This window comes from Microchirus variegatus (genome assembly GCF_963457635.1).
Source record: "Microchirus variegatus genome assembly, chromosome: 18".
NCBI classification, from domain to species: Eukaryota; Metazoa; Chordata; class Actinopteri; order Pleuronectiformes; family Soleidae; genus Microchirus; species Microchirus variegatus.
Window position 1 is genome coordinate 21223351 of NC_139819.1, and position 14160 is coordinate 21237510.

General features: G+C 38.4%; 2 protein-coding genes across 2 annotated transcripts; both read left to right on the forward strand.

The window, feature by feature from the left end:
- Window positions 1-1834: 1834 nt before the first annotated feature.
- On the forward strand, window positions 1835-4698 carry lrrc8ab (leucine rich repeat containing 8 VRAC subunit Ab; the record flags this gene model as incomplete). Its single annotated transcript, XM_083905487.1, has 2 exons — window positions 1835-3946; window positions 4423-4698. 2 exons carry the CDS (start codon window positions 1835-1837, stop codon window positions 4696-4698), a joined length of 2388 nt encoding a protein of 795 aa, XP_083761613.1.
- Window positions 4699-11245: 6547 nt separating this feature from the next.
- On the forward strand, window positions 11246-13259 carry ppil3 (peptidylprolyl isomerase (cyclophilin)-like 3; the record flags this gene model as incomplete). The annotated part of the gene is made up of 6 exons (XM_083905036.1): window positions 11246-11294; window positions 11531-11605; window positions 12574-12667; window positions 12755-12822; window positions 12907-13025; window positions 13133-13259. The coding sequence occupies exons 1-6, from the start codon at window positions 11292-11294 to the stop codon at window positions 13257-13259; spliced, it is 486 nt and encodes a 161-aa protein (XP_083761162.1). The 5' UTR covers window positions 11246-11291.
- Window positions 13260-14160: the final 901 nt, after the last annotated feature.

Consider the following 14160-nt stretch of genomic DNA (forward strand, 5'->3'; position numbering starts at 1 on the left):
CAAAATAACAAGGGAATGTCTGCTCTGGGATGGTTTAGTTATTATTGTTGTTGATATTTTTTTCATTTAACCAGGGACATCCCACTGAGATTAAGAACCTCTTTTCAAGGGAGCCCTGACCAAGATGGTGATTTAATACAGTGATACAAACTGATATGCAAATAAATAGTTATTGAATTTGGCATGAAGGAGACCAGTCATTGAATTGCAAATAGTGGTGGAAGGATAAGAACATTTCATGTCAGGACTCTTGAGTTAATAATTGCTTCACTTGTACCTGTATCAGTACAAGTGAAGAGGCAAATTAAATGTATGTTTAGACATAGACACTTTTTTGTACTGTGGGTTCATTGCTGTTTGTGTGTTTTTTTTTCAATCTAATTAGGAAGTAAGGAAATAGTTAACAAAGAATGCATTATAACATTTGTAGTACTCTTTGTCAGATGTAAAATGGGTGTTCACAATCGGCATCAGTACCAAAAAAAAATCAGTGTTTGGTTCCCTAATTTGGGTGTTCTACCAATCAAAATCAGACATTTAGGTTTCACATGATTGTCCTTTTTTAATTATTATGGCAACATCCTGCATGCAGGTGCTTCGATGCCTATTATATGACAGTCCTATAATTGTTTAGTTAATATTTTAGCGATGTCTGGTTTGCCTTTTTGCCACATTGGGAATGTTGTGGCCAATTAAAGCCCCTTTGAACGTAGGATTAAGTGTGTGTTTGGCAATGGTTATATCAATCCCATAATGGGCACACCCAGTGAAGTCAGGCCAACAGGTCTTTGTCACAACAGGGATTTTTTTGTTAAAATGAGCACCCTTCAAATGAACCATCTCTAATGTGCTGATGTATGACCTTGTTGGTTAACAGGCTTTTTGTTTTTTAGTTGGCATTGTAATATTGATTTGGCAGCTTAAAGGGATAGTTCGGAATTTTTAACATAAGACCTATCCTACTCAGCCGGTGTAATAGTGACGTCTGGAGACGTTTTCAAGAAATTTCATTCAGTTCTTCTAGTTGCTGAGTTTGCAGATGCTATGGCTAGCGCAAGTCAATGATACATGTTAGCATGGCATTAAAAACACTCATACCGACTCCACAGTGCACCCGAGGCAAATCGATTGTAACGGCAGACTATCGATGTACATATATGTGTTGATAGAATAATATTTGAATGTCGCATCGCATGGATTTTTGAGGGACTACTTTCTCACCACTATAATTCTGGCAGCGGAATCAATCCGCCACTGATGCCATGCTAACTTGTATCATTGACTAGCGCTAGCCATAGCATCAGCGAACTCGGCAACTAGAAGAACTGAATTAAATTTCTCCATTACACCGGCTGAGTTGGAAAATAGGTCTTATGTCCAAAATTCCCAACTATCACTTTAAGTTGGTATTGTATATTAATTCAGGTAAAGTTGTTCAGGCATGGACATATGACAGGATGATATGGCAATATCATATTAATGAAAAAAGAAGATGTCTGTCATGATAGCGATATATTATTTTCTGGTCCTAATTATAAATTGAAGAAAATATTTTTTGGACAGAGAATGAGTAACAGCATAAAACATTTCATAGATCTGAGGTAAACTGCAACAGCATTTATTTATTTGTTTGTAAGTGTATTTGCACAATGCATATACACATTATATGGGTACTGAACCTTTCTTATATTGGTATTCTAGAGAAAATTACATTGTGATACATAACGTTATTGCCTAGAAGGAGCTTTTTCTCTTGTTTTTTTGGAAAATCTATCTACATTATATATCTTTTCTCTATCATAAATCTTATTCTCTCTCCCCACACAGATAAACCATGATCCCTATCACTGAGTTGCGGTACTTTGTGGACACACAGCCAGCGTACCGCATCCTGAAACCATGGTGGGATGTGTTCACCGACTATATCTCCATTGTTATGCTCATGATTTCCGTGTTTGGAGGGACGCTGCAGGTCACCCAGGACAAGATGATCTGCCTGCCTTGCAAATGGGTGGTCAATGAGACCTGCAAGAAGAACTTCAATTCTACTCTTGCTGCATCACTCTTCTTGGAGCCCAAAGGGATTCAGTACAATCTGGACCGCCACCAATATAACTATGTGGATGCTGTTTGCTATGAGAATAGATTGCACTGGTTTGCCAAGTATTTCCCATACTTGGTATTACTTCATACTCTGATTTTCTTAGCTTGTAGCAACTTTTGGTTTAAATTTCCACGGACTAGTTCTAAACTAGAGCACTTTGTATCCATCTTGCTGAAATGCTTTGACTCTCCTTGGACAACTAGAGCACTGTCAGAGACTGTGGTTGAGGAGAGTGACCCTAAACCAATGAAGATGAACGGCTCAATGGACCACAAGGAGTCTGTCATCAGTGAGGATGTTGAAGCCAGTGTTCCGATGCTCCAGAGGACGAAGACGCGACTTGAGCAGGGCATTGTAGATAGAACAGAGACAGGTGTTTTGGACAAAAAAGAGGGCGAACAAGCAAAAGCACTGTTTGAAAAGGTTAAGAAGTTCCGCATACATGTTGAAGAAGGAGACATTGTGTACAGACTGTACATCCGTCAGACGATCATCAAAGTCATCAAGTTTATTTTGATAATCTGCTACACAGGGTATTACGTGCATGATATTCAATTCAGTGTTGACTGTTCAGTGAACATAGAGAGTCTGACAGGTTACAGCGTGTACCGTTGTGCTCATCCATTGGCTACGCTTTTTAAAATCTTAGCCTGTTTTTACATTAGCTTAGTGGTGGTGTATGGTTTGATTTGCATGTACACACTATGCTGGATGCTTCGGCGTTCACTCAAGAGATACTCCTTTGAGTCGATACGTGAAGAGAGCAGCTACAGTGACATTCCTGATGTGAAGAACGACTTTGCATTCATGTTGCACATGATAGATCAGTATGACCCTCTTTACTCCAAACGCTTTGCTGTGTTTCTCTCAGAGGTTAGCGAAAATAAGCTGAGGCAGCTGAACCTCAACAATGAGTGGACACTAGATAAGCTCAGGCAGAGGATAACTAAGAACTCTCAGGAGAAGCTGGAGTTGCACCTTTTCATGCTAAGTGGAATTCCTGACACTGTGTTTGACCTGATGGAGCTAGAGGTCCTTAAACTGGAGCTCATCCCAGATGTCACCATTCCCCCAATCATTGCCCAGCTGGTCAACCTGCGAGAGATGTGGCTTTATCACACACCGGCTAAAATTGAAGCTCCAGCATTGGCTTTTTTGCGTGAAAACTTGAAGTCTTTGCACATCAAGTTCACTGACATCAAAGAGATTCCCCTATGGATCTACAGTCTGAAGAACCTCAGTGAGCTTCATCTCACAGGGAACCTCAGCTCTGAGAACAACCGTTACATTGTCATTGATGGGCTTCGAGAGCTCAAAAGGCTCAAAGTTCTTCGTCTGAAGAGCAATCTGACTAAGCTACCTCAGGTGGTTACTGATGTTGGCATGCACCTTCAGAGACTCTCTGTCAACAATGAAGGCACCAAGCTGATGGTGCTTAACAGCCTGAAGAAGATGGTGAATCTGACAGAACTGGAGCTCATTCGCTGTGATCTAGAACGCATTCCGCACTCAATCTTCAGTTTGCACAACTTGCAGGAAATTGACCTGAAGGATAACAACCTGAAGACCATTGAAGAGATTATCAGCTTCCAGCACCTTCATCGACTTGTCTGCCTTAAACTCTGGTACAACCAGATTGCCTATATTCCTATCCAGATAGGCACACTCACCAACTTGGAGAAGCTGTACCTGAACAGAAACAAGATTGAGAAGATCCCCAACCATTTGTTTTATTGCCGTAAACTGCGAATTCTGGACCTGAGCCATAACAACTTGACCTATATCCCCACAGACATTGGCTTCCTCCAGAATCTTCAGTACCTGGCAGTGACAGCCAACAGGGTGTGTATATCATTATCGCCATTACTTTAATCCCGATGAACAGGTTCTGCATGTCAACAAGCCGAATCTGTAAAGAAGAATTTTAGGTGCTGGCGCCATTGCACCTTCTGTTTTCCCTTCTTAGTTTGATTAGCTGTATCCGAGTCTTGGGTGTTGCCACATGTATAACTCATTGGATTGCAAATGGTAAATGGCGAACATAAAACAAGATTCTTGGGTGGGGTAGCCACTGTATAAACAGGAAGCCCCAAAATATTGACCCTTGGCCCCAGAAGCATATTGGTCAGACAATAAAGCCAATCCATTCTGAAATATCTATTGCAATATTCATTGTAATCTTATTGATGGTCTTTTGGATAGTTTTTCCTCCTATAGTATAATTGTGATATTTTTTTTCTGCTGATGAAAATTTTAATTACTAATTACAATCTCTTCTTTCCTTTACTACACAATCCCCTCATTACTTTGAAATACAGATTGAAAGTCTACCTAATGAGCTGTTCCAGTGCAAGAAGCTTCGCACTTTGAACTTGGGGAACAATTGCCTGCACTCGGTGCCGTCACGGTTTGGAGAGCTGACCGGGTTGACACAGCTCGAGCTGAGAGGGAACCGTCTGGAAGGTCTGCCGGTGGAGCTGGGTGAGTGCCGACAGCTGAAGAGAACTGGTCTTGTGGTGGAAGAGGATCTCTTTAACACGCTGCCCACGGAAGTTAAGGAACAGTTATGGAAAGTTGACAAAGAGCAAGTTTAAACATGTCTTTCACTGTGAGTGACAGTGGATGACTCACAGACTTGGAGGATTGACCAGACTGTCCCACAGGGAAGGCTCATGGAAAAAATTTGCTGCCACTAAGGTTGGGTATTGCAAATCACAAACCAATACGTAAATATTATTTTTGATAGCTTCTGTCCAGTGGACTTTTCTCTTCCTTTAAAGACACTCCTAAGAATGGTGGTAGCAGCAATAATGTAGCAGTGGCATTTTGTTCTGCAGCATGCATTTACATTTTATGCTTCTCTTTTAATGGTGGCGATAAATTGAAGTATCGCAGATGTTGGGTAATGCTGGATAAAAACAGGAATGAATCTTGAAAAATGTGGAAATGGAAGCACATATACAACCTTCACTCTCAGTTTACTAATCAGTGGGAACTGAGCAATATTCTCTGCATTTACAGCTTTGTCTGCAATTAATTGCACAGAAGAAGAGGAAACTAATTTAGGCAGAACACGTCTGTGTAAGAGTTCAGTGTAAGGTTATATAGGATAACAAACGATGGATGCTTTACTGCAATTACTGTAGTGGATAAGAGTATCCACTGTTCTACATGTCTGCCATGAAAGTTACTGTTTGCTAAATACAGGTTAGAAAGCAGACATGTCAAATCTGTTTTATAAACATCTGGCCATGTGTTCTTCTCTGTTTATTGTTACATTGTAATATTATGTTTCTATCATTCAGATATGTTAATGCTCAACTGCATCCCTCAAATATTCAGTGTTTGAGTTTATATCCATCTGTAACGTTAATGGTTTCATTTAATTAATTACTGTGTGGTGAAGGACATCTTTTTTTGATTCAAAAGAACATTGTTACAAGCAAATTCTAAAACTTCAAGGGACAAGTTTAAGCTCTTCTCAATAATCAAGCCACATTCCAGTTAATTAAAAGGAAAATATGACATTTTGACGATGTCAAAAACAATTGGAGGCTTCCGTGTCATGTCTGATGCCTTAACTTAAATTTACTTATGTGTTGCATACTGTTTGTGTTCTATTTTATATTTGCTGTAGCATTTGTGGATTTTGACACAACTGGAACATAAGCTTCCACTATGAGTGTGGCGCCCATGTTGTTCACTTGCCTTTTTAGGTGCATATTGCAGTAGAAAAATACTGCACCGCTGACTTCACACTCGCTTTATGTTCATCAAAAGCTGAAATTCACCCCAACACCTCAAGATTGCAGAGTGCCTGATAACACCTCATTTTAAGCAGAATACACCCAAATAGTTGTTAGGTTTCATTTTCACATTTTCATCTGGGAATGAGTGGAATTCTTTTTCTTCTCTTGATTTATTTGTGCCAGAGGTAAATTGTTTCTTTCAAAGCCATGATAAGAAAGTAACCCTTAATGTTTGTTTTCTGCTGCACAAGAAGTTTAATAAGAACCAACAATGTATTTGAGTGTATAGTGCTGACACATATTTAAAATCAATTCTTAATTAATATATTAGTAGTTTTGTCCATAAATGCAGGAAATTGTGTGAAACGTCAGTCTTTCCTAAACCTCAAAATTCACCTGCAAACCAAAGACATTTCATTTGCTGTCATAGAAGAGCAAAGAAACCAGATCATATTCACACAAGTTTTTAGTACATTTTTTAAAAAATATATATATTAATTCACTCAAACCAGTTAAATTGATTTTAAAAATTATAATTGGCAATTACGCTTTTAAAAATCATAATAAGCCATTCAAAATAATTGGTGTAACCTCAGTATTGTCCAGAGCAAGGGCCATAGATGTTATTAAGCTTTACACATTTCCTCTCACAGTTTTGTAATTAGTCGTATTCTGTCACAAATTTGTCTTAATTTTGCGTAATTGTAGATATTACCCTTTTTATTTATTGATGTTTTGTTCATTCATTAATGTGTTTCAGTGCTTTCAGGTCAGATTCTGTAATCGTCCTTGTTATTTTTTCCCAGTTTAAATGGCATCATTTGTAAAGGAAAGTTAAAAACGTTTTGCCTTTTGCCTGTGGTTTTTCACAGGACGCAGCATGATGTTTAAGGAAAAACACACACAGCACAACATGCAAACAGGGGCTCTTGTGTTGACTTTTACATGGACAGTAGCAATATAGAGTACAATAACTGGGATGAAAAAAAACATGCAACTATCCTTTATTGTGCAATATTGCCTTTTTTAAATCTATGTAAAACTTGGAAGTGATGTAGTTTTCTCACATGCTTGGGCATTTATCTTTTTTACATTATTATTATTTTTTCATAAAATGGTAAGAAAGTTGAGTAGCTGGAGAATGCATTTGCACTATAGCACCTCTGCCACAAGTTACATGACGGAAAATGTATACAATGCATGGTTTGCGTGTTTTCTCGCGTGGGAAGGTTGGAGTGAGTGACTGCCAGCCATGAGATTAAAATAGTGTTTGAATACGGTTTAAGTATTTTAGAACTAAAAATAAAATGACCTTTAAACAACACACCTGGAGTATTTTAAATGACATCCAGAATGCCTCAGCAATACACCACACATTCAGACAATCAGTATATCGTAATTTAGCGTGACAATTTCTTTTTATTGAGCACTGTCAGTAACTCAGTACACTACAAATACATGATGTAGGTTAGTAAAGTGAAATAAGTCAAAATATTAGTTGCCGTTACCTTTTTGTTATATGTATTTTCCTGTCTGTTCTTTTATCATTTTATACTTTATTTTGTTTTCTATTTGACAGCTAATGGATATGATAGTGTAGCTAAATTTCTCAGGAATCCAGTTAGTACTCACTAATGTTTTTGAGTTGATTGCCTATTTTGTTTTCTTTTTATTTATTCGATCAGTTGTGATAACATTTTATATGCATTTCTATACATAGTTGTTGTTTTTTTTAGTTAAGTGTATTTAATATTGACTGCTGGATTAAAACAAAATGTGTTAATGTTTTCAAAGGAACCTCTTTGTTCAAATGTTTGTTTCTTTGTTTTGGGTTTTTTTTCTCTCTCTCAAGGACCAGGTGTTGTTATTAATTTGTCATTGCAATACAGAGAAAGTGAGTGAGATGTGAGTGCTATGCGTGTTTGCATGCTGGGGCATTTTGGGTACAAAATAAAATTTTAAAATACCCCAACCACCCCCAGGCATTAACAGTGACATGGATGATGTGTTATGCTTGAACATGTGTCTCTCTTGTATACTGTCCGCTAAGGGTAAAATGAAAATAAACTTGGTTTAATCAAACTGGTTTCTTTTGAACGTCTTGAGGGGGACATGGAATCCTGTTTTTAATCTATTTCAATTAACACATTACAAGTCATTATCGTATGAAAATATATCAGAATTTGACAAAAAAACAACACTTTTGCAGATTTCCACTAGTAGATTTCATGAATACCGACGTCACGTTAACTTCGGCTTTAGTTTATATGTTACAGGAACAATGTTGTTTTTGTCTGAATTGTATAATTATTATTAGGAATAATAACGTGTTAAAGTCGTTTTATAACTCCCGATTCTTTCACTCAACACGTTTATATTCACCTACAATTTGCGTGTTCATCACATTTAACAGTAACTTTATTAACAGATAGTGACGATAAGAGAAACATCCTCCCCGGAAATCAGTGGTGAAGTGACCGCAGGTCTCAGTGCATCACACGGTCACAGCTCCACAGTCCACACCGTCATCAGTGTCACGATGACATCATCACACGGTCACAGCTCCGCAGTCCACACCGTCATCAGTGTCACGATGACATCATCACACGGTCACAGCTCCACAGTTTTTTTGTGGCCCCCCACTTGATATCAATGTTTAATGTAAGTGCGGCCCTCAGTGGCGATAAGGAAGAGCGGTGCAAGAGGGAGCAGAAAAAAAAAAAAGCTGCAGACCGTAGCAGCTGCTGATTCAAAACAGTAGTTATGCACACACACATCAATATCACAACGTCTCAGCTGCTGTCAAGTTACTATATCAGCGTATATGTCATTCTGTTTTCACTTATACGTGCGTCCACGCATCCTCAGCGGCTGCGCTGGCCCGCCACACCTGTAGAGCTGCAGTCTCTCCACCCGCAGGTGCTAGGGTGAAGTTAATCAGTCAAAACTCGCTGCAATAAAATAAGAAATTAGACGCCCTACTTTTAGGCTATTATTACAATTTTTTATTTAAATTACTATAATTTCCTCCCGTTTCCCCGAAACAATGTTGTGATGACGCATGCAAAAACTGCGGCCAGCATGCGCCTGTCTATACCTGCTTAGAGTCTGTCCAAGATCAGTTTGGAACACCACAAGATTCCAACAAGACGTGAGTACACGGTGGAACAGCACCTATTAAATGCTGGAAAGTCTCTTTGCGCAGAAGCGAAACTTGGCAGCAAACTTGGCGCAGAGCAGATTATGAACTCCCCGCGACAGAACTCTCTTCTCTCTCTCTTTGAGCAGTTAACTAAAGAGATCAGCTGATCCGATGCATCTGTTATTCCCTTAATTTACAGCGCTAAAGCGTCTTCTCGATTGAGACTGGAGTGAAAACAAGGAAAAGTGCGCTCTTGAGAGTCTGTCAACAAGTAAGCAAACCAACGCGCTGACTTTCCCAGTTGTCTCAAAGTATTTGCCAAAGTGTTGGCAGAAAAGGCGCACTCGGAGTGGAGTGGAGTGGAGTGGTGGCTGCCGTTTGTAACTGTTCATGAATGAAATTAACAACAGGATCCAAAGTGATGTATCCCTTGCACCGAAAAAGACTCCAAAGGCTTCGAAATAAGTTTTAAATTTATTTCAGACACAACCTGACTGTGACGTAGAGAGCAAGTAGAGTCCCAGGCTAAAATACACTAACTAACTCCTGTAGCTACTGTCATTTTCACACAGAAACACAAACCGAAATGACTGCAGTGGATGATCTCACTGACATCATGCCCGCATGCAATTACTTTCTGATGAGCACGAGAAAGTATTGTTAACAACACCAATCCGGCAGTTCCCCGAACCATAGTAAAGGGACCGCTAACTCCTTAGCTTGGGTTAGCTCGTTCAGCAACAACACAACAACTGCGGGACTCCGTCTGCGTTGAACACGGCACTTTATTTCATTACTGCAGGGTGATGCACAGCCTCTCTGGGTACAATGAGACTCTCTCATAAAGGGGAGAACATAACCAAGCAACAGTATGAAGCGTGACAGTCTCTTGCTGCGGCTCTCCAACATAAACAACACGGCACACACACACTTCCTGTTTCACTCACTGACGTCACACGCACGCTCACACATAGTCGGTTAGCTTAGCTTAGCCTCTAACAGTATCTGGTGAGTACGCGAAAGTATCTGGTGAGCACGCGAAAGTATCTGGTGAGCACGCGAAACGGTTCTTTTTTTTCTTTTCTCCATGTCCCTTTAGGGTCTCCGTAGAATCCACACAGCAGCTCGTTAATACATCGATAATACGTTCGAAAATAAATGTTAATGAGCGACTAATAAATAACTAAAACCTGCTTTGTCATAATAAAACCCCCTCATTGTCTTATTCACATTTCTCATAAAGTTTTCGGTTCACTGACAGTAGCGCCGTTCCCGAGACGCCACATGACCGCGCTTGGCTGTGCTCGTACACAGTTGTGACGTCACTCTGGGAAATAAGATTTGTCTGGGCTTATAATGGCCTTTAGGGATGTTTTTCAAATATAAAACATGAATGATTAAAAAATATAGAATATAAAGATCTATAAAAGCCCGTGTCCATGTCTCGAGGTGTCCTGTGGACATTTTTACAGGCGTCTCTTTTACTATTGCGGTCAATGGGAAAATTGCTTTTTGGGCCCCATGGGATTTTTTTGTTGCAGTACCCACAGTGGCCACCATGTAAAAATTGTCTTCAAGGAAGAGGGGGCGGTGCTCTATCCAGTTCATATTATACATCCATGGCAACTACTCCATATGTTTTGGTTTAAAATGTATATATATTTATCTTTTTTTTTAATGAAAATGAAAACACCCCCGCCTAACAAATGGTATCATCCTCTTCTCACCGTTACGTTCTCTGTACCTGCACGGCTGCTCCGCTCTGCAGCCCCTCGTCAAAATGTGTGTGAAAATATAATTTTAGATGAATTATTATTACAAATCTTATTCTACAGACTGAAGAGAACATCATTGTTTCTCACAGAGCTGCACAAATATCACACATTAATCGTTTTAAATATGTTTTTTTTTCTTTATAAAAATAAGAATAATGTAAAAATTACCATTCCCTCTGATATCGCGAATCACATCGCAATGCTGCATCTTCCCATGTAGATAAGTGAAATAAAGTTTTACTACTATTTTTTCAATTATTCTCCTTTCCTATATCTGGTTACAATACCTTTATTGTGTCATACAACATCAGATCTGGTAATATTTAATTAAATACCTTTAAATGCGTATTTTATATATGTCCACTACACAGAGTGAAATACTTAACATTTATTAGGTCAATTATAACCCGAAATCTGTCTGTAATTACAACGAGTGCAATGCGGAACCATCAACGATGTGGTAACGGCGCGAAGACGGACGTATTTCCCAGACGGACTTGTTTTGAGACGCCACGTTTGAAATGGTAACATTTAGTTTACATTGTTTTGGTATAATTATCACAATAGTTGAGCGACTTATAAACTAACATGGTGTTAAATATAATATAGCACAGAGGCAATTAGATACCAAACCTTGTGTAGAGTCTTATTTTGCCGTCTGGGTAACGGGCTCAGATAAACAGCCAACATTACTGAATGGATGTGCCAATCGTTAGTTGATGATCTCAGGATGACGTTGTTTTGTGTGTTTCTTTTACAGGCTGTTACTCTTCATACGGATCTGGGAGACATTAAAATCGAGTTATTCTGTGAGCGCTCGCCAAAATCATGTGAGGTGAGTTCACGTGTTTTCTTTAACTTTACGTTTCATCGATTTTTTTTTTTTTAATCGATGATGATGTTTAATGAAAAAGACTCCCTCTCAACAGAACACAATTTGATCTTCAATCAAAAGTTTATTAAATGGATGAAATCAGGGGCGATTCTAGGGTCAGAGCTTTAGGGGTGCTGAATGAGCCCAATGAGCCTCACCACCCACCCTTATGAGCAAAAGTAGAGCTGAACGATATTGAATAAATATCTAATTGCGATTATTTTGACAGGAAATATGATTACGATGTGATTCGCTATGTCGGAGGGAAGAAACACAGAGAGAACCTCTTCTCTCTGTGAGAAACAAAGATGTTCTCTTCAGTCTGTAGAATAAGATGTGTAATAATCCTGCTGCCTTTCTTTACATTGTGGACATATCCTGTTTAGTTCATTGAAACGTATTATGCTCCAGGCTACCCCTTCCTATTTGATAGATAGATAGATAGATAGATAGATAGATAGATAGATAGATAGATAGATAGATAGATAGATAGATAGATAGATAGAACAACCATACGTCCTCTCATCAACAATAAAGAGTATGAAAACAGACTTACAGTAATACAACAGAATTGAAACACACATACTGTACTGTACATGCATACATGTTTTCAAATGTGTAAAATGTAACTAGCGTAATTTCATATGTTTGGATCATACTTGAAATGCAGATATTACCTGTAAATGTAGCTAATATATTGTTGTAGTAGCATAGGTAAAGCGACAGCCAATTATTCATGCAAAATAAACCAATAAAATCAAATACCAATAGTTCCAATCAAGTACCAATAGTTTAGGCTTTCCCTGTTTGTAAGATTCTGAAAAGCTCTGGAGCTTTAGTTGTAACTAAACACAATAATCTGGTGCATTGTTCTCAGTGATGTCATTGCTTTTCATGACAGGTGTCATCATGATTATTTTCTCTTACAGAACTTTCTTGCCTTGTGTGCCAGTGGGTTCTACAGTGGTTCCCCATTCCACAGAAACATTAAAGGCTTCATGGTTCAAACTGGAGATCCTACAGGTACAGGCCAGTAATATTAACAGGGTTAGGGTTACTGGGATCACAATGCCACTTTAGTTTTTTCATCCTTGTAATCTATTAACCCAGGCACCGGAAAAGGAGGAACAAGTATATGGGGTCGCAAATTTGAAGATGAGTTCAGTGAGCACTTAAAAGTGAGTTATTTAATTTACCCAAGTACTTTTGATTCAGAGGTCAAACATTAATGTTTTGTATCTTTTGAATTTGTCTCATTTCAGCACAACGTGAGGGGAGTGGTCTCCATGGCCAATAACGGCCCCAACACGAATGGCTCGCAGTTTTTCTTTACATATGCTAAACAGCCACATTTGGACATGAAGTACACGGTGTTTGGAAAGTATGTTACCTTCACGGCTGTGAACAAGTTTATGTGTAATAATATATCATGTCTTTGCCTGATCTTGCATCAGTTTTAATTGATACGCCACTCTTTTCAACGTATAGGATTATCGATGGATTGGAGGCGCTGGACGAACTGGAGAAATTGCCCGTCAATGAAAAGACGTTTCGACCACTGACTGAAACCCGAATAAAAGATGTCACCATTCATGCTAACCCTTTTGCTGGGTAAACACAGACATTCTGTGTTGACCTTGCAAGACTTAAAATGTATAATGACCTCTGCCAAGGAGGTTATATTTCCTGCTGTTTTTTTGTTTGTGAGCAGCACAGCTCAAAAAGCAAAAGATTACTTTTATTGAAATTTTCTGGGATGTTGGTTATTGCCCAGTGAAAGAAAAGAAACATTAGATTTTGGTTTTGACGCAGACACTGTTTTTTCAGGTTCTGGGTATGCTGAGCATTGGCGAGAAAGCCCGCTGACTCATTAGAAGTATTTGTTGTATTCACAAAATGCATATGATTAAGAATAGAACCATCAATATGAGTGAAAAACACTGATTTCTTCACTGAACAAATCTAGATTATGTATGTCACGTTGTTGGCAATTCTCAGACCTATTTAATGCATTCACTTGCGCAGTAATTTTTGGCTTTTATAGGTGTCTGTTAATTGCCTGTGTTTTATACTGAATAAAGCTTTCATGTAAATCTTTTTAGGGCATGTACAGATTATCTTTTTAATTATTTATATTGCATTCTTGCAGAAAACAAAGACATTCTAAAAGTAAATGGCATGTATTACATTGTATATGCATGGTTTCATAGAGAACTTGTAATGAAATCATGCATGCAGTTTATGACTAATAATCATCAATAAGCATTTTTTGTTCTTGAAAATTACGGTTTATTAAGAAGGTAACTAAAAAAACCATAATCTTTTATTAGTCATTTCTAATTCCAGTTTAAGATAACGACCAAACAAGACATAATTCAAGTTCAAGATACTTTTGAAGATATCTACATTGTCATTTTTGGATATCTTCAGGTAGCGATAATGTAACGATGTTATAGATGTCTGAAACTGGAATTGGAGATATCTACAATTTGTAAATATCTGTAAATGACAAAAGT